This window comes from Hippopotamus amphibius, chromosome 5, assembly GCF_030028045.1.
Source record: "Hippopotamus amphibius kiboko isolate mHipAmp2 chromosome 5, mHipAmp2.hap2, whole genome shotgun sequence".
In the NCBI taxonomy this organism is placed as follows: domain Eukaryota; kingdom Metazoa; phylum Chordata; class Mammalia; order Artiodactyla; family Hippopotamidae; genus Hippopotamus; species Hippopotamus amphibius.
Genome location: NC_080190.1, coordinates 15,200,779 through 15,222,587, shown reverse-complemented (window position 1 = coordinate 15,222,587; position 21,809 = coordinate 15,200,779). Strand labels below are relative to the sequence as shown.

The following is a 21,809-nucleotide window of genomic DNA, read 5'->3' as shown; positions in this document are numbered from 1 at the left end:
ACAACTCAGGTCACTTTCATATCAGCAAAAACACCCCCACACTGAGTTCATTCCTGGTTTCTGTTCTCCAACAGAACTGAACACAGTGCTTCCTGGTTTCTTAGCATCTCTTGGTTCAGGTGGTCACTTTCTACTTCAGTTCACAACCTGTATACTTTTCAAGTTCTTTTCATGTTTGTTTCTCACATGTCACAACTGTGAAGTTGGTGTCATGTGCTTTGCTGGGTACAAATGTTGATAATCCTAATAGTTGAATTCCAGCAAGAAGCACCAATAGAGCCCCATCTGATAGGGGCTTCCTTTCTCTCCTAAAAAGAAGTTGTATGGTTTCTTGGCCCTAAGTGACTGGGAGTTACAATGATCCATCATCCCTCAAAGGAAACTTCCATGATGGAAGTGGACAGTTGCCATTTGGCAAAGAAAAGTAGGGGAGAGCATCGCGAGTTCCACTTTTAAAAAAATTTAATGTAAAGAGTAACAGCTATTAGTGATACACATTAATGCCACGTAAGGTAGAGAAATCTAATGACAAATCCAGGGCAAAAGAGGATGGGGGTAATTTGCAAAGAAAGATGTTTTGACAACTTTTCTAATTTGTAAATTATCCCACAAAAATCTGTTCACAAATTTCTCTCCTTGAAGTGGCACAAAATGATCGTATGACTATATAGTGAACATGAACTTGAAAAGCAATGCTGTGATTCAGTAAACTTGCTATCACCCAGCATTATCAGGAAGTGGGATATCTTGGGTAATCCAATATCATATGTATGTTATGTAGATATCTGATTTTTCAAATAAACCTGATTTTAAAAACAAACCAACTGCAGTTTACTCTTTCACTGAGGATCAGAACTATAACCCTAGAACCTCTGAATGCCCCTGGGGGCATCTTCATGAACAAGAATTAGCAATATAATGTAGAGACAACCAAAAGGACTGTCGCAGGGCATTCTCCTTAACAGAACACTGGATAACAAAATTTTCTCACCAAAGAATCCATTATAAAATACCCACACACTTTTTCTGATGATTTTAATACTTTATTCTGTAGGTAGACCACCACTGTTAACCAGCGCTACATACCTCTCTTTAGTATTAATTCCACTCACCTAAAAACTATAGCGAACCAATTAAGTCATTCTGAGTTAAGTCTACTGTTTCATGCTTGATGAAAATAATTTTTGTTTACCACAATTATGTGGATGTCTGCATGCAATGCATAATTAGCACAGTAACAACAAACATGGGAATATTAGCTCTGTACCTCCGCCCCCATGTTTGTTGACTTACTGTGCATAATAACTGGTATTGAGACTGTAACCAGATCTGAGAATAAAGCTCTTAGTATCCAAAACATTTTCTAAGTGAGGCGTTTGTCTCTGACAGAAACTGCTGGATGGGAGTACTCATTTATTCTGTCGGCAAAAGCTCATGCTCTGGAAAGGAGAAATATGACTAGAGATGGGCATTAAGCATGTTCTCCAATGGATGTGAATTACTTTTAGAAAATGCAATTAGTAACATAAAGAAAGGAACTTTTATTTTCCAAATTTATCATGACTTTTTTAAACTGTGAGAAAAGCAGACTGTGACTCTGATGCTAACATACTTGGGTAGAAGCTCCAATTTATATTTAGGTGCCAAGAATTCCACTTTCATGCCCCAAAGTTAAGCACTTTCCACGTGAGAGACTACTATACAATGTACTGTTATTACCTACTACATTTGTTGCAGATTTACTTTTAAATAAATCTACTATAATCTATATATAGATTTACTTATAACATCATTTACTATATTTATAATATATCTACTGTATTTCTATTATTAATAAGCATGTACTGATCCTCACATCTGGCCACTTTATCTTCAAGCTGTAATGCAAGTACTAGAGTGCAAGAACAGGATTTGGCGGAAAGTGTATCCACTCTTTTAGAACAGAAATAGCAGAGTATTGATATATTATTAACACACCCAGTGGAGGAGTCCACAGCACAATCAAGTGAACTATCAAAAGTAATGAGGTGTTACTGTAAATGCAAATAAATCAAAACCACTTATTCATAACAGTAGATTTTTAAAATATTCTTCCATTTTCCCATTAACTAAATAATGAACTGAGATCCATTCTTACCAGTATTCCTTTTAGTTCATTCACTGCACTTTCAGAGCCTTTTGAAGATTCTGCCTACAATTTTAAAAAGAAGAAAAATTACTGAGTAATTCAGTTTTAAAATACCAAACAGATTTTTACATGGCAAAGTGTTGGTAGCTAATATCGACTATAGTTTTTAAAATTAGGTCTACGTCTTACAGTTAGGAAAAGATATTAGGGATGTTAGTGCTCCCAAGGGGCAGTTAAATAGAAAATTAGAGGTAGGAGTCAAAGCAAAAGGACACAAGCTATCATCCTCTACATATCATTTTGTTACCTCTTATTATCATCATTTATAGAAAAGATCTGGTAAACATTAAATTTCAAAGATTTCATTCCAAATTATTCAGAACATTTTACAATAAACTCTTCTCCACTCTCATTGCTGGACTTGAGCCAGCAAGTGAGGACTAGGAAGGCAGCAGTGCAGGGCAGAAAGCAAGCGACAGGGCAGAAAACCTCTCTCGGCTCCCTTAGCGCCAGGCGAAGGCCAGCTTACGGAGGACTGGCATGTCTAGTTTCATGAATTTCACAACAGGGATCAGCAAAGAACCTGGACTACAGGAGAATGCTAGCATCACCGGCTATCAAAGTAGTTAAAGACCTCAGAGGGTGTGTAGTCCAAGCACTTCATCTTACTTAGGAGGAAAGTTACACCTTGAGGAATTCTGTACTTGAGTCAGGTGTCTTGAATATAAGCCCAGTTCTCATCTGGCTACACCAAGAACAAAATAATTTGAAATGAAATTCTGGATAATACTTGCCTGTCCCACAATACCTAACAGTTCCCTGTGGACCCCTCAACTAATTTAATGGAGGGAAAGTTTAGTGAGGCCTCAGTGAACCCCTCAACTAATTTAATGGAGGGAAACATTAGTGAGGCCTCAATGAAAAGATGACTGGAAAAAACCCTCTGATCTTCCCTGTACCACTTCCTTTCACAAAGGAGATGAAGAGAAAACCTGCAAAACACAACGAAAGGAATCGCTCAGGCCTCTCATTCCTAGGAAAGAGGCAAGGCTAATCTTTTATCAACAAATGGGAGGTGATTAATGGCAACCTATAATTCTTTCCTCTCAAAAGATAATAAAAGAATAAGATCCTATTCCAATTTTTAAAACATGTACAGTTAGAAAAAGTGAGGGAGAGAGAGAGGTTTGCTGCTCATGTACAAATCAGACTAAGTCATTCAACTTTCACAGCCTCGGTTTTCTGTGAAATATACATGCCATCAGTGCCAGTCGTAAGTGCCAGTCAAAAGCTCTAAGACACTAATTTTAACCACATCAGCACCACCAACAACATCAAGGAATTTAGTAACACGCAGTTAAATTAGTACTCTCAAGGCAGGCTTGACTGCAGCTAAGCTGTTTGGTGACAAGTTATGACTTTTGAACAAACGCCCTGGCTAAAGGCATACTCAAAAGTGCCGCTATGCCAGTCAAACTGCCCTCTGACTGCACAAGCCTTTTAAAGCCTGGACTGCATACTCTCATAACTGGTGACATTTCAGGAAAGCACCGATGGTTCTGGGACAGGAAGTCTGTACTGAGGCATGCAGTGACCATTTGTTTTAAAGGTTACTGACCAGGTCATTCAGTACTATATCTACATAGTTTAATGATTACCAGCAAAAAAAACAGTTGTCCACTGATCCTTGTTCAGCTGTTTTCCAGATTTTGAATTGACATTAAATAAATGTGTAACTGTTGAAAGAGTCACGGCAAGAAAGAAAAAGGACAAAGTGATATTCTAAAAATGAAAGTACATACAGAACACTGATTGCTTACGATTTAAGACGTTTTCAACATTTTTCTTTCTAAACTAATTGTTTCTTTTATGACGCTGCATTTTTCTCTAGTAATAACTTGGTTTTGCTATTCTTTCCAAACTAGTTGTAACATGAAAGCCACAAAAATGTATGCTTTCCTAAGGTTCTATTTAGACCCTACATTTTAAAGTGTTTTCACGTTTTATTCCGTTTGACCCTGACAACAACCATGTGAGTCAGGAGGGCATTTTATGGAGAAAAAGCCTGGGAAGCTGGGTGATGGTGCGAGGACCGGACTCCAACAACAGTGCTCTTCACTCACTCACCAGGCACTGGCACTGCAAGAGTCGTGCCCGACCACCTACACACTCGGCTGCACGTCCAGTTCTACATTCTGCCCGTTCGCCTTCAGAGCACTAGCACAAGACTCTCCACAGCTGGCTGAGGCTACCACTTCACTAGATGTAAATCCTCTCTTGGAGTGGAATACTCGTTCCCTCCTCCCAACCCCCTTTCCATGGACAGCCCACATCACGGCCATTCCTGCCTTGTCCAGCTATCTTGTCTGCCTGTAACAAAGTGGCAACTTTAAAAGCCCAGCAGGATTTCTGATGAACAGTCATGACACTCAGGGACACTGAAGCACCTGAAGAAGGGCATCCTTGAGAGTAAGAAAGAACCATAAAGTATGGTTTAAAAGAAGAGGAAGAGGAAAGAGAACCAATCGGCTCACACCTTATTGGAGTGAGGAAAGAAAAAACATTTTTTCTAAAAAAATGTCAAAAACTCTACTACCAGGTCTATTTAAATGGGGCGGATATACAAGAGGAAGAGAGAAGTTCCGAACTGGACACTAGGTGCTTCCACAGATCCTGGAGCTTACTGCGGTCTAGAAGTTTAGAAGACAGCTGATGCTACAGATACTCAAGAGTTTCACCTTGAAGTGACCTGGAACAGGTTTGTGAAATTAATGAAAACAATCTTATAAACCTCACTATTTTTCAAAAGTTATCTTAGGTCTGTTCTGGTATTATTATGTAATCCTCACATGGAGATTCCCCTCCCCACACACTAAAATAGAAGCCTCGGGAGGGCAAGGATCTTTGTCTCTTGTTTACTGCTTTATTTCCAATGTCTAAACCAGTAAGCTGGCATGTAGTAGATACTCGATAAATACTTGCTGAATCATACAAAAGAACGAGGAATTCATGAAAATAAAGGGTGTGATAACTGTTATTTGTTTGGTGTAACAGTTCATATCAATGTCTCTCTCAAGGAGATGGCAGCATCCTGCAACCGCAGGACTTACTTTCTGTAGCGACCTAGGTTTACTATGGGTCAAACGGAGTCCTCCTGAAATGTGCTTATATGGAAGCAAAGGCTTTTAAGACACATTAGCCTTAACCTAAGATTTGACAGTCAATTCTGATGTAGCTTTCATCAAATTTCAAAATTTTACATTTGAAAAAAGAAACACCAAGGGGGAAAAAGCATTTAGTCATTTCATACCTTTGCCTTGGGTCTAGCTGTCTGATTAACCGGTCTGAGATGAACTCCCTTTTTAATTCTGTCCATCATCTCTTCAACTGCTTGCCTCTTCAGGTCTGTGACTTCTTCAGCTACTCAGAGAACACACACATAAATCACCTTATGTTACAAGAAAACTATCTCCTGTTTCTGGTGCCTTAGAAAGACTGCACTATGTAATTAACCACAGTCATTTTTCAGAGAGTCACAAAACACCAATAATTTACTAAGGTTAACAGCTCCCAGGTAGCCATATTTTTTTAATAAAAATCTTTTAATAAGAGATTTGCTTTGAGAAATGAGTTATAAAATTTAAGGTCTAATTTGTAGCCTGGAAATCAATATTGGCTCATCTATGTTAAACAAAGTAGCTTTTTTTCTGTTTGTCAGCATAATAAACCTGAATTTCTCTAGGTCTTTAAAAACCCAATTTTGTATCTAACTCCAAATAATCATTCACCTTTGACTCAAAGATGTTTTCGTAACTTACAGTACAACCTATGTCAAAGAAATCTGCCCAAAGCAGGAATAATTAACAAAAAGCCCATTTGAAAATAAAAGATCTTTTTACCTGCTGGAAGAAATCCACAGTCAAAAGATGAGCAGCAAATAGATAAAATCTATTTTTAAATTACCAACTTTTGTTTACAAATCACATGGGAAGGAAACATTTAAGCAAACCTTTCTCAACTCTTTTTAAAACTGTCAATGTTAAAAGAAAACACATCCAGAAATGACTGCAATTAAGTAATTAAATTTGATTTTAAAATTCAACTATTGTTTAATCTTCATACTCTTTTGCTGCAAAAACAATAATGCTGTTGAAATATGTATTGATTAGATGGATGCAACTGAGGTGAGCTGAGACCTGTTGGTCAGAGTAGTAAAATTTGTCTCTTGCAGAACAGCTTGACCAAAAGCAACAAATCATTTTAGAACATTTATCACCATTAATGCAGCTCTAGATCTTGTGCTCACCTCCGGCTAACTCACTGTATCCAATACATTTAAGCTGAAATATCTCATAAAGACCCTCCAATTAGCATCTTTAATAGACTCCACACTGTGGGGCAGGCATATGGCGGGCACTCAGCAAGTATCTACCTACTGACAGACTTGTTAAAGTTCGAGCTTTAAATGGCTATCAACAGTTTTACTACTTGAGCAGAAACAATTAAACCTCAAAAGGATGGCTTCTAAGTGGAGGCGATCACAACCATATCCCCAGCTAATTCACAGTCTCTCAGGCTCTGCGCTAAGGAGGCCTAAATCATGGCTTCTGTTACTGCTATCTGGCAGGCTTCACTCTAACCCTGGGTAGCTACTCCTCTTACACACGCTGAGGGGAGCAACTTGGAGAATCCAGAAGGTTCCATTACCCTCCACTCTGCAACATCACAGTGATGGGATCACTGCTACACTCATTATTTAACCTAGGTTTTCTGATACAGTCCTGATTTCAAACGGTGTTCTGTCATCCTCAGAAGCCACTGAAATGCTGGGAATTCAAATTTCTCAATATCCAAATAGCATTTTTCAGTTCCAGAAGTCAAAAACCTATCTTTTGCCCGGCAACATGGGAGACATGGCACCAAGGTCAGAACTCACCCACCAACAAATGAAAGATGACAAAACTGGGGGTTGATCAACGATGTGCCCCTAAGCAGTATTTTCTAGGGCAGCCTCTGCTGATGTTTCACAAACATCAATAAGGGGACAGACAAGAAAATCACTATGAATAGAAATTCATTCATTCATTCGTTTACCGATTCACTTATTCAATATCTGAATACCTATTACACACTATACGGTGCTTTTGCTGACCCTTTTCAAAATCAGAGGAAGTAAGACCCAGATCTGTCATTCAAGCACCTGGTATGGGTATGGAATTTATTCCTGGGAATTAAAAAAAAATCTTCGAAAAGCATTTGATATTCAGAAAGGCTGCCATTTTGAGTAAGACTTGAGAAGAGCTGCACGGCAATAGGAACACCGCCTACAAACAGATTAGCACTCTGTAAGGAATGACTGAAACCCAATTAAATGCACAAAACAAAAACTAATTAAGGCAGACAGATGGAGAATTATGGTCAACACCATTCAAATCTGCTGCAGCATCTAACATAGCAGGAATTTAAAGCAGTTTCTTAGTTTTGCTTGCCAGAATCATAGTGATAATTCAGAGAAGTGCCACTATCTGCATTGTGTACAGATTATAAACCAGGCTTTAATTTCTCAGTCTTTTTCAAACGTAAAGGCTTAATTGGTCTTAAGGAAAAGAAATCACTCTTATCAGATTCCCTACTCAGGCACAATACAAGGGCAATGGCTAGGTTAGCTACACAAGCTTTCTCTCTCACCGACCCTGTTTTTGAACTAGCAAAAAGCAATCTATACGAACTTCTGAACTACTAAGCAGTTCTAATAAATCTGCAAGAATCACCTACTGAGAGCCCATGGTATGTTTTGTAATTCTTTTCTGCAATCACACAGTTGGTAATTGTCTCACAAAAGCATGTAATCAGGGGGACAATAGAAATATGCAGGATACTGGAGATTAAAGAAAAGGGAAAAATGAAGACAAGGGGTCTAATGTTATTGAACTGCCATAGGAAAATAAAATCAAATGTTCTTTGAATTAGTGCTTCAAGGTCAGTCTTGGATCAGAAAGCTACATGTAATTAATTGAGGCTTAAATTTTAAGAGTCACTTGAAAAATAAGTTAGTTCCTCAAAAAGAAAAAAAAAGACCCACAGACAAAACCATCACCTTATTGCTTAATAAAACCTTTTGTTATTACCTAAAGGAAATGAAAATGAATTCCTAAATTCCACAGGTTTACTTTTCTCTTTCAATAACATTTTTAAAAAGGCATTAAAAAAATCTTATGGCACCGTGATGTACAAAATTTCTAAAGAGCACATCATGGTTGAATAAGTTTGGATTTGACCTAAGGTCATAAAGTTAAGAAAATTTCCTTAACTACAAGTACCATGACCACAAGAGCCTGCCGAATGAGGAATTCTACCCTTCAGGGTGGTTGGTACCATGTCTTTTTTTCTTCTTTTTTTTCTTTTAGGTAACATTTTGAGTATTTTCTATGTTCTGGGTACTACTCTAAATGCTTTACACGCTATGAGACTCATAATTCTCAAAACAACCCTATGAAATAGGAACTGTTATTCCCATTCTACAGGTTAGCAAACTGAAGTAAGAAAATATTAACAAATCAATGAAATATATGATAAACAGCAGGCATACCTCTCAAATCTCAAAACTTGTACAATAAATGCATTCTTATCAAAATTAGAGTTATTAACTGCAAAGTATGTAATGATTTCTTGTATTTAGATTTAAAACTACTTGTAAACTATTTCACAGACCTTCCCTATAATTGAGCTTTTTAAGAGTCATAACCTAGCAATAAGTTTCTCCATTCATAAGCTGTGAAAAACATACCAACCGTATAACAAAAGCCATCATATGATGCTAATAAGAAAACACTGTGATAGCAGGACTGGTTCCTACGTTATAAATGCAAACTGTCAGACGGCCCCAATGTGTGATGCTCTACATCCAATCACCATGCATTTAATCACTGCTGATCCACTCAACAGTTATCTTCTAGTGTGAATGATTAACAAAACACTATAAACAACCATCTTGCCAGACAGAGCAAAGTATGCCTATGGTACCTATCATTTAAGGCAGTATGATTTTAGGGTGGCTCCAGTTTAAAAATCTCCTAAGCAATTTCTATGTCACTAAGTATTTAGATTCCCAAAGTAACAATTCAGTAGCTCAAGGATGAGGGAAAAAATGCTGCCACACTTCACGAATCATAAATAAAATACCATTTTCATAACGAAAACTGTATGGTTTCTAATACTGGGAGTTCATTTCTAGAACACTTCTTTTTAAATTTAAGGGTGCTGTTGAGGTTGATAAGCTAATAATGTAATTTACTGAGAAGGGGAATTTATTTTATTCTTACTGCCTTCCTGACCCTCTAAGACTTAACCAGGTTTCCCAAAACAAGATCAAAGCAAAAAAAATTTTAACCTTAGTTACAGTGTCAGGGAAGGCTTACAGCTAGTAACCCAACAGCAGGGCTGCCCTGCAAATCACCAAAGGCAGGACTTCTAAATCCTGCAACGCCTTGGCAAAGCAGAATTTGCCTTTCAGCTGCATTACAAAGGGCTGCGGGAGACAGCCACAGAAAGTCAACTCATACAGATAAAAAAAAAATCCACAGAGATAAAATCACACAGCTTTCATTTGTAATGGTGCTGCACGGTTCTTCCTAAGAAGAAAAGACTAAATCTAAACTTTGATTCATTCAATATGCATGAAAGCTGTGGGAGGCTGCAGAGAGGAGTAAACCCTCAAAGAGTCTTCAATCTGTTCAGGGGAGAGGGGGAGAGATGTGGAAATAACTCGAACACCAGAGCAGAGGCTGGGGGTGGGACATTAAATCCTCACAGCAGCAAAATTTGAAGCAAACTGCTATAGCAGTACACAGTAATGAGCCATTCATTTTGGATTATTAATACTAACAAATAAAGGAAGAGGAGGAAAAACCTGGGAACACACCAGACAATATGCCTGGAACCTGAATGGGAGACGTGGAATTAGAACAGCACCCTCCTAGAGGAAGGGAAGGAGGGCAATTCTGGAATAAGGAGAGACAGGAACACATGGCACGGGGGCTGAGAGGTAAGGGGCCAGCCATAAGGTGAGACAGATGTAATGAGCAACGAGGCTAGAGTAAAGGCAGAGAACCATCTCTACGCAGACGACAGGGTTTGGGATTCTATTCTGATGCAGGGAGAAGCGTAGAAATGCGGTAAAGTGTAAAGTGTAGGACAACGTTATCAGGCCTAGGATCTGAGAACACTGCACTGCAGAGATATGAAAATGGCTGCAGGAGGACAAGGAGACCCAGAGGCAGGAAAAGGGGGTCAAGAAGTTTGCACCCATCTGGGCTTGAACCAGGCAAACCCACCACCCTCAGTAAATAACAGGGGTTGAGCAAACACTGCTGACTTTAACCTGGGTTCTACGGCTCTCAGGCATAAAGGCCCAAGATCCGGGGCCAGCATTTCAAGCTTTTGCTCTCAATGTGGCCCCACATTAAACTGCCCACAGCTCTGTGCAGTGACTCTGCATCTACCCACCTGGTGCCTCTGTTCAGCAGGAAAGCTCTTCTCTCTCCAATTCCAACTCTTCCTAGTATCCTCAACTTCTCCCTCTCCAAAGAATCACAGGGTCCTGTGAATTTTACCTCCCTGAACAGCTCCTGAATTTATCCATTCCTTTCTCTCTCTACTGCTATCACCCTCACCTCAGCCCCATCAACACTCACCTGAATGAGTGCAACAGTCTGCCCTCATCCACTCTCATTCCCGTACAGTCTGTTCACTGCTCTCTTGCTGTGGCCAGGGTGATTTTTTACAAAAGATGAATCTCATCACATTACACTCCTACTTAAACATCTACTGCCCTTAGAATAAACATCAAAATCTTGACTACTGCCTCTAGAATCAGGCTTCTGCCTACCTAGCAGACTTCCTCTCTTGCACCCCATGTTCTAGTAACATCAGCTTTCTTTCAGTTTCCTAATATGCCAAGCTCCTTCCCCACTCTGCCCCTCTATGTGATCTATTTTACCATAAATACCCTGACCTTCTAAATCCACCACTACTCAGCTTAAACATCACTTGCTGAAACCAGCAGTCCACCTCCACAATGTCTTAGATCAGTACTGATAATCACTCCTCCATAGTACTGATCAAAAAAATGTATTTAAATAATTATATACTGAATTGGTAATGACTTTACTTCCTGTCTCCCGCACTCAAGTGTGAGTTTATGTCTTGTATCTCCAGTCTACAGCGCTGGAGTGTACACAGTAAGTGCTTGACAGAGTCTCAGTTCACTTCTATCAACTCTAAAAAGCCTTTCTCCAAATCCCTTGTTTGAAATTACTCTCTCTCTTTTTTTTACACCCCAAAGTACCTCATCCCTTAATGAAAACACATTTCCCAGCATCGCTCACATTACAGTGACATGTGTGCATGTTTATCTACTCTAGACAGTAAGCTACATGAAGGCAATGACTGTTCTTTGGATTCTTCTTATAGCTGTTAAGTTCACATTTCTCCCCAACAATCTGTTCATAGTCAAAGAGCTCAACAAGTTTGTCTACTGTTGTAAAACTGTACACCATTCATAACTTAAAAAAGTAAACCAAGGGGGTGAGGTGAGAATTACTTGTTTCTGGTTGAGCTGCCTTTTCTTTCTTAGCACCACTGCCGCTGGGGTGGGATCGCTTCCGGATCATGGACATGAGGGATCTTTGGGAGAAAGAAAAAGATCGACAGGAAATTAGTGGATGCCTTTACGATTCAAGAAATAAAATGTATAGATTCTAAATAATCAGTAAGTACATGAATATAACTAGAATTTACGTAGCCTACTTTCCACTTTCAATAAATTGTTAAATTTTTCATTACTTTAAGAAAGAGAAAGATGTCTCATCCCTTTCCTGTGTGAAAACCAAACTAATTACTGGAAGAACGGGGCTGCTAATGTTATTACTAATGTGATGCAGAGACATACGCAAAGTAAAACAGATACAGAAAACCTCTCAGTATCCATATTTAAAATTCAGAAACAGTTTACATCTACGTAATACACTGAGGACAAAAGAATTAGGGGATGTTTTGGTGAGTATCTATTTGTCAAATATGGGCATAATAACATCTGAATCTGTACAACACAGACCAGATACTTCAGGGATAAAATATATTCAGGCCGTTGTCTCTCTGGTCCATGTTTTAAAAGTCTGCATAAAATCCAAATCATGATAAATGTGACCACATTAAAATTTAAAACCTCCATATATTAAAGGACATCATAAAGAATAAAAAGAAACTCTACAAATCAATGAGAAAAAGCACACCCCCAAGAGAAAAAAAGGACAAAACCAAGAAACCCCATAAAAAAGGATGTCCAAATTTCCAACACAGACATAAACCGGTGCTTGACTTCTTTAGGTTATTAGGAAAACACAAATAAAAGCCACACTGAGGTTTTACCACACTTTCATCAAACAGACAAGAAATTTTAAGTCTGATAATATCAAGTGTTGGTAGGTTTGTGGAGTAACAGGAATTCTCAAACTGAAGAAGGTGTATAATTTGATAGCGCCACTTTAGAAAACTGGCACTATCTAGCGGAGCCAAAGATACACATATCCTATGAGCCAGTAGTTCAACTTCCATATCTTACAGAAATACAAGCACTTGTGCACCGGGAAATATGTACAGGAATGTTCATGTAGGATTTCCATTATTTCCCTGAAGTGGGAATAACTCAAATGTCTATCAATATTACAATGGATAAACACATTTTGGGACATTCATAAAGTGATTTACGTATCAATGAATATGAATGAACTTTGGCTACAGAAAATATGGATGAATCTTACAAAATAATAAGGTGAAAACAACAAGACACAAAGGAATACACTAAAATTCCAATTATACAAAGTTATAAACAGACCATATATGTATGTATAGTAGTTTAGGGATATGTATGTAGGCAAAAAAAAAAAAAACCTTTTCTTTAGGAAAAGGATAGAAGGAAAGGACTTACGGGTAGCAGCATTGTTCTATTTCTTGATTTTGATGGCAATTACTCATTCTATATTATTTTATATTACACTCATATTATTTTATATTTTTCCTATAATTTTAAACTGTACAGAAGTTTGTGTATACTTCCACATATATGTTATCACACCCCTCCCACCAAAAAAAAAGTTAAAAAAAAATCAAGAACTCTTAAATTCTTTCAACTACATTATAAATGTCCTCAGTGAGGTAAACCGGATTTGATCATAGTCCTGAGGAAGACAAGCTGGGAAGAGAGGCATAATGTTGCCTCTAGAAAAAGGGGTTCTGAGGACAGAACAACCTGATGTTCCTTAACCACTATCATTTTTAGATTTTTTTTACTTCTTACTTCTATCTTTGGCTATATTATTAATCCCCTCTCTAACTGCCTTTTCTTAAAACTCTCACACACACTGAACAATCTCCCACAAAGCACAGCAAAATAAGGCACTACCTCCTGCTCTACCCTGTGAAGTTTCCAGGACTTACCAACTAGGAAACAATCGGTCACTGAGCTTTTGACTTCATCTAGTTTGTCTTCTTTGGGCTCATAGTGGCCCAAAATGGAGTTATTTTCACAAAACTTCTAATTTACACATAACTTTAAAACAAGCACATTTTAATCCATAAGGTGGGAAGAATTAAATAATGCAAGCTTTATTTTTTCCATTCTGTCAACTGAAGGCAGGAATATTCAATATCTACTTAACATTCCATGGTAGGGTGGGGTTTGGCGAGGGAGGCCTCTGTCACTCTGTAATGCCCCCACCTCTGGTTCTGAGAGGACGTTTTGAGAGTGTGTATTATTGTACATAAAGATTACAAAGCAAGAAGTTATTTGTACGGCTCAGAACAGTTGTATACATTTACATATACGAACTAAGCATATACGTCCGTCACCATAAACCCCTTAAGTAGGTTAAGAGAACATGCTAGCTTTAAATATTCTGAAGCGTAAATTGAAGACGAATATGGTGACCACCTGAAAATCATCTGTAGTATGAAAAAAAACTATCTGTTAAGATGCTGCTTTAGACTAAAGAGAAAATAGATAGTGTGGATTTCACAAGACAGATGAGAAGACCAGGATAAGACATCTGGGACCCATCATCCAAACCTCTGGCTAAAAGTGCCCCAGGTGGAAAAGGTTCACCTTGAAATTCTTCAAGTGTTCTTCATGCCCATGTGACGGTTAATTTATGAGTCAACTTGACTGGGTCATGGGCTACTCAGATACATGGTCAAACATTATTCTGGGTATTTCTGTGAGGGTTCTGGATGAGATTAATGCTTAAATTGGTAGCCTGAGTGACTGTCCTCCCTAATGTGAGATGGGCCTCGCTCAGTCCCTTGAAGGCCTGAATACAAAAAAAGGTGACCCTCCCCCAAGTAAGAGAAAACTCCTCCTGCCTGACTGCCTTGCAACTAGGACCTCTGCTCTGTCCTGCTTCTGACTCAAACAGAAACACTGCCTCTTCCCGGGTCTCTGGCCTGCTGACCTTCAGACTGAAACTACGCCACAGGCTCTCCTTGGCCTCCAGCTTGCTGACTCGCCCCGCAGATCCGGGGACTGTCAGCCACCACAGCCACGTGAACCAATTCCTGAGAACACTTTCTCTTTTTTTTATGTATATGATATACAGGTATACGTGTACACACGTGTACACGCCCCCCCCCCCCTTTGGTTCTGTTTCTCTAGAAAACTCTGTTTGACTAATACACCCTACCCTTTCCCCATGAGCCACACAGGCCAGGACCTGTCGTTTCATTCCGATACTACAAAATAGCCAAGATATGCTGTTTTCCTCTTATCTCTCTCCCACCTGTCCTCTAGGTCAAATAAGCAGGGAGAGGAGGGAGAAGCAGTAAAGACACTTAAAGAAGCCACAGGCCCTAGTCTTTTTCTTTCTGCTTTTACTTCTATCCATGAACTACATTAGGGTAAAACAAACAGCTCAGGAACGAAGTTGGAAAACCTTGATTAGTGGATTCAAAGTCCACTGAAACACAATACATATGCAAATATATTTCTTTGACAAGAAAGTACTCTTTACCAAAAAATAAAAATCTCTTTCTACTGAGAAATTATATCTTATACTATTTAAATTCATCTTAAAAATCACTCATGTTATTCAATGAAAATTTTCTTTAACAGGCCTTATAAGAGTTCATGGTTTAGATATGCATAGTCTGAATTCTACTTTCAATTCTCAGTGTAACTGCAGGGTGCTCTTTGAGAAAACATTCTATTTAGGTTATACTTCACTTTTCATTCTAAGGGCTCTCAAGGTTTCAGAGACTAAAAATTAAAGGCCTACAGCAAGATTATAATCACTTTTTAATAGTTCTCCCTCCTCATAGACAGAAGTGACCTTTCTTACCAAGCTCAAAATTCTAGACCTTAGAAAAAGATCAAAGTGATGAATTTCCTACTTTAAATGTCAAATTCAGAATATCTCCTACAGATTTAGCTACCCAGGAGAGAAAGAATTTAAAATACCTGAAATTCTTTCAACTGACTCTTGGATCGATCACGTGTAAAAATTATTTTGTCTTAACTACTTCAATGGCTTAAAGTAGATTATGTCATACCCTACCCAGTAAGGAAAACGAATGAGAATCTTTTTAAAAGGCAAAGTTCCATTTTCATAGTCGTGTGGGAGGACAGCAAACGTGCAAAGTAGGACTAAATGGCCTCTCTGTGTGAAAGGATTAAACAAATCACATAAGTTAATGAAAGGTACAAATCTAGCAAAACTTTAAATTCCATTTGTTCAAGAATAAATTACACAGAAGCGGTTAATATCATGACGTGAGGAGGTAAACCATCACCATGGCAAGCAGGTTGTCTTATGTATGTGGATGGTAGAATGAAGAACCACAAAGAAGGCAAAACTTGCCACCAGATGTCCTAGGGTGTACTGTGCTTCGCCCAGGCGCTCGGCATCAAGTCACCTTAGGCTCAGAAAAAGTGAATTTTTCTCTGCATGTGTGACTTCCTGTCGCAAGAATTTAAACGTAAGTTCTTCTTATGGTAAGTTCCTCTCTCAGAGTTATTAAAGGTTTAAATATGAGGTTAGGGGTCAAGAAAAATTAGTACTTTTAGTTTAATTACTAGCTGATAACAATTCGTGCTGTAAGGTTTTTGTTAGTTCAGTACTTTTAGTTTTTAAATAACTGAACGAAGCATACTTTCAAATTCAAACTAGTGAGAGAAAAACATGAAAACGTTCTGGAGAAGATCAAAATTCCTTGATCTTCTGGTTAAAGGAAATCCTAATGATACGGACTGAAATTTTAAAATGGAAGTATCAAAAAAATTTTTTTACATGTCCAGCTCCTTGGTTTGGAACATCCACATGAAATCTGAACATCCACAACAGAAGAATACTGTAAGCCACAAGATGTCTTTGCAAGGTGTTTAAGGCCCTTTCTCTATATATTACAAGATACACGGGCCTTCAGAAAATTCTCTGAAACACCTGCTGATATCTGTCATACTTTTCACCACACCCCCCTCCCCAAATGATGCACTCTAAGCTACTATATCTTAAGAAGGATACCAATAACATAAACTTCAATTTCTCTGACAAGGAATAACATTTGATACAGAGCAGTCTTCCTAGACGTGCTTACCGGATGGGATTGGGGGGAGGAGGGGGCAGTGGTGGTGGAGGAGGTGGTGGTGGAGGTACTGAATTCTCAGACTGGTTCACCCGTTTCTGGAGTTCATCAACTGCACAGAGAGCAAGCATTCAGAAAAGAGCTGAAATAGGCAACTTCACACCTTATATACTTGTAAAGGAACAAACAACCTCTTTCAAAATCAAGTTCCTTTATTAAGGCAAAGTTAGAAGTTTCAATATGAAACTGCAGAACCCTTTAAACTTTTTATCACCAGTAAGAGACGCCTCATATATGTTAATAAAAAAAATTATACCTTTTTGCTATATATACAAACTATGGGAAAAGGAAAAAGATTCAAGGCAATGGCTGGATGGGTGGGAAGTAAGGACTGAGTAGGTTGAGGAAATATTTGTTAACAATGGAATATACTACTCAAACACTAAGATATTGTTAATACTTGACTTTTAAAGTGTATAGACCAAGAATTAATTTTAACGATGACATTTAGTAATGAATTTGAATAGCATAACTTTTCTCCTCCATTAAATTTCCTTCAAAAACTGAATATCCTAGAGTTCTCGATTTTAACCAGACTCAGGCTCTCAAGTGTCCAGAAACTTTTTGCTCTTTTGAAGAACATTCTGGGAATATAATCTATTCATTCATTCAAGCCATTAATGAAACAAGTACTTACTAAGCTCCAACAATGTGAAAGAGTCTGTGCTTGGTGCTGTTCAAGACACAGATTCCTGACTTCAAGAAACTCAATTTAAATTTATATCACAGATGGGAATGCCTCTAATTTGGGCTCTATGGGCTGCAGGTCCTGCACTCAGGAATAGCTCTCCCTCTACGCAGCCTTTCTACTTTCAATGACTGATTTGTACCCCAGGTTGCTTTTACTGTCAACACTTAAATAAGCAGTGTGGGCTAGGCTCCCTGACACCAAGAATCCTCTAGTTATTTCATACGCATGTGTCTGTTTCTCTAAAGGGAGTTTGAGATCCTCATGGACAATAGGTATGGCTTCTTTTCTTCTACATTTCTTACAGCACCCTAGAGTACTGGGTATGGCTGGGTACACATACAGCAGACAATAACTAAAAAGAATGGACCACTTCTTAATTTTACATCAATTTAAAAAAATAATTGTAATTCATTTTCATTGTGGATTAGGAAGCATTGAATATTTTCTTAAAGGAAAAAAGCCTACATGATTCTTCTGTACAGATTTCAAAATTCTAGTATAAAATGAACCAAAAATATCTGAAGTGAATATTGAAGCTGTTATAAAGAGAACAACCTGCCTCCTTAAATTACCTACTTTCCAACAGAAACTTATTACTTATCCCTGTGTAGTAATCCAACTCACACATTCCTGTTAAGCCTTCTAGAACTGAATGAATAAATCGTTTAAGTATCCCCTGGTGTTTTAAAAGTTTTTCTATTTAATATATGTATTGTTGCCCATTTTATTGTTAGGTGTGATACTGAAAGTATTATTTCATGTGTATAATTAGACATTGAAGATGAAGGTAGTATAAACCTAAAAAGTTTAATTCTTCTTAAAAATGCACCCTAAAATGAATAAAATAAGTATTTAATGAACACTCATCTCTGAAGCCCTGAGAAATGCTGCAGTTTTGGTCTTCCCACATTAATGCTATCTCTGTCTCTTAATTCTGTATGTGATGCTTATAAAGGCTCTGAGTGCAAAACAGAAGTCTAAATATTTATGAATCATTTGATTACAGCGACTGTTCTACTGAATTACAATTGTCAGAAATGAAGGAATTTAAAACAAATCTTGGTGTTTTTCAATAGCATTCAGTAAATGTACTGGTCATAAGAGATTCACAAATTAATAATAAGACATAATAGCCTACTCAATGCTTTTACCAGAATGCTTTAAATTTCTAGCTTTCTCCTCAGAATTCTGATATTTCAATTCCAATTCTTTTTTATCTTCTTCTAGAAGCTCCAGTTGCTGTTTGAGGTTGTGTATCTCTTTGTGGAGAGTTTCATTTTGTAGTTGCTCTTCTAACGCTTTGACCTGTAAGTTATAAACAGACTTTTATGTGGTGACACAGTTGTCCCTTTGCCAAGGAAAATAAGAGGAAAAATAAATGCTTCTGTTTTACTTTGCATTTCATAGCAAAGAGATTCCAGTTCATCTTAAAAACCATACAAATCCTGGGATACAGATAATACTTACAATCATTATCAGCAATGTGATTCAATATAAATTGATTGGAGACCTATGTTCCAGAGAATTTAATTTTTAAATATGAGTAGAAAAAGTAAAAAATTCATTTAAAACAGACTAACACTTTCGTACTCATTTTCAAAAGAAAACCTCAGGTAATACTAAAAAGACCCCTGGTGGGACAATTTGGTAACAAATATCAAAAAACTTAAAAAAAAAATAATAACGAAGGAAAGGCCCTTTGATTCAGTAATACTACTTTTTGAATTTGTTCTAAAGAAATAGCAAGACAAGTGTTCAAATACATTCATTAGAGCATTCTTTGTAATAGGAAAACTTTGGAAATAACCTAAATGTCCACCAATATTATTGATTTAATAAATTACTGTATGCTTATTAAATGAAATACTATGCAGTCATTTAAAATCACATACCTCACTATACACTGACATGGAAAGATATATTACCAATGGAAAAAAATCATGTTATAGAACAATATGCTTAGCATGATTCCACTTAAGCCACATTCATAAAACTACACATTTATATAAAGTTTGGCTATGCACCAAAATATGGGATTTTTAACTAATCTTAATTTTCTGCTCTAGCTTTTTCTGTATTTTAAAAATCTGTTTATTGTAATCATATGAACAACACAGATGTGTTTTAAAGATTCTTGAATCTGCAAGGGAACTTATATATAGACAGGTAAGAAATATTTTCAACCACATACATGAAAGAGTATCCAGAATAATTATACAGCACAGTATAACAGGTTTAGAAGTACTGATTACTATAACATCATTTATAACTTTTATCTAATCTTCAGTACCTTTCCCCCATCCCAACAAGGTACATGAACAACAATGTAGCCCCATCCTCAATACAATTCTTGCACGCATTATTTACTAAATGAGTTAACTACAAGGAGAAGAACTTTTCAGAACCTAAAAATTCTATCATAAGCTAAATATAAATAAACATTCCTTCATTCTCTTCATTTGAAAAGGTAATTCCTGTATGTGGGGACAAAAAAAATTATTCCCCTCCCATCCCATTCCCCAGGCCTCTTTCTCAAGGGCAAGCACCATTACCACGTATTTATCTAGACGTTCTCTACACATACATCAACACTTTTTATGGAAGAAAAAAAATTAACTCTACCTCACAACCAACCTGGTAAGAACTCCAGGAACTTCCAAAGGATTAAATGTCAATATTGTTGCTTAAAGAGACGTCGACTGGTGATAACACATGGCAGCTAACAGCCTTTCCTTCACAAACTAGGTACACAGTAAGTAGTATAAATATTGATGTAATTTTTCTTAAGTGGTTTCCTTAATTTGAAAGGCTGTGGTCCACCTCTTCGCCTCTCCTCCTCTCCACCTCTCTTTCTCACCCACCACGATGACTATCCTTTCTGCCTAGCACACCGGGGTAGGCTGTGTCAGCTGGAATAGCTCTACTCAAACAAACTGAAATAACCACTTAGGAAGTCTTTAAACATATACATTTGTGCAAGTTTACAAAATCAGAAATTTTCTCTAAGCAAACAATTACTACGAACATGGACTTTTCCTCCCTCTTTGAATAAAACCTATGCCCTCCAACAAGCTCTTTGAGACGAATACACAATACGCTCTCCTAGTGCATGCGGTCTCCAAAAACACAATCAACTTGCAGATTTCCAAACCGCATTATCCAAGCTCTTTCTGAGCTGTATCTCTTCCCCTTGCCTCTTCTGACCCTTTGGACAGTTTAAAGATCGCTATAAAGCCTACAACAGCGCACTATAAATTTTAGTTGGGTACTATAAATTAAGTTCATTTGGTAGCTATTTTTTTCTAAAAGGTGAAAAGACTGGAAAGACTTAGTAACTTAAGCAAAATATGGAACTCTGAGCTAGTGGACTGTCTCCTCTCAATTTAAGTATGCGTGTATATTAAAACTTCAGAAGAAAATCTGTTACCTTTTGTTGATGCTGAATTCTCTCTTCTTCAAGGAGCTGGATGAGTTTTGCATTTTCATCTAAAGCTTTCAAAAGCTGCTGGTCAGGAGCAGAGCTCTGTAGCAGAAGGTGGCTTTGTCTCTTTAGCTTGTTTTGTTCAATAAACATCTGCAAAAGTTAATTACAAAAATGTATATGCCAGTCATTCTCACATAACTCCTCAATTGAAACTTGAACAAAAGGAATTTTTTATTAAAAAGTTAAAGGCAATTTCTGACTTGTAGTATAATGATTTTAGAAGTAATGACTGCTCTGATTTCATTCATAACTTTCATATAATCTTTAGCATCTTTACCCTTGCCCCAGCATAGTATATATACAATAATTTAGTCCTATATGGCAGTATTTAATATTTTATTATTACTTTAAAATATATTATACTAACAGTAGCAGCTAATATTTATCAAGAACTTATGCCAGGTACTAAACACTTTATACACATTATTTTAATCCTTACATCAACCCTATGAGTTCAAAGCAACTACTATGAAAAGCTACACTGTACTAAACATTATGGGACATATGGTGGCCATCATTTTACATACATTCTATCACCTAATCCTTAGAACACCACTATCAGGTAGACACTATTATTATCCCACTTTTACTAATCAGGTAACTGAGGCTCCGAGCGGTTACGCAGCTTTCCCAAAGACACAAGTGAGTAGCAACATCAGGATTTAAACCCAGATCTGCTGATTTACAAGCCCACGCTCTTAACCATCTAGCTAATCTCCTTCCTCTGCTATTTACTAGACCTAAGATTTTTGTCTTCAACCAATTAGTCTTTCCCCAGTGACGAAAGCAGTTAACAGTAGGAGGGTAAAGAGGAG

At 37.5% G+C, this 21,809-nt stretch overlaps 1 protein-coding gene across 6 annotated transcripts in view; it reads right to left on the bottom strand.

Annotated features, from left to right (window-relative positions):
- SHTN1 (shootin 1) overlaps positions 1-21,809 on the bottom strand; it is a 94,111-nt gene that overhangs the window by 24,407 nt on the left and 47,895 nt on the right. For all 6 annotated transcript variants that reach the window (XM_057737604.1, XM_057737603.1, XM_057737600.1 and 3 more), the window contains exons 9-14: positions 20,938-21,084; positions 18,662-18,815; positions 16,772-16,871; positions 11,730-11,812; positions 5,439-5,548; positions 2,138-2,191 (exon numbers count right to left, since the gene is read on the bottom strand). In XM_057737604.1, coding sequence (XP_057593587.1) covers positions 2,138-2,191; positions 5,439-5,548; positions 11,730-11,812; positions 16,772-16,871; positions 18,662-18,815; positions 20,938-21,084 — 648 coding nt within the window. The remainder of the gene's footprint in view (positions 1-2,137; positions 2,192-5,438; positions 5,549-11,729; positions 11,813-16,771; positions 16,872-18,661; positions 18,816-20,937; positions 21,085-21,809) is intronic.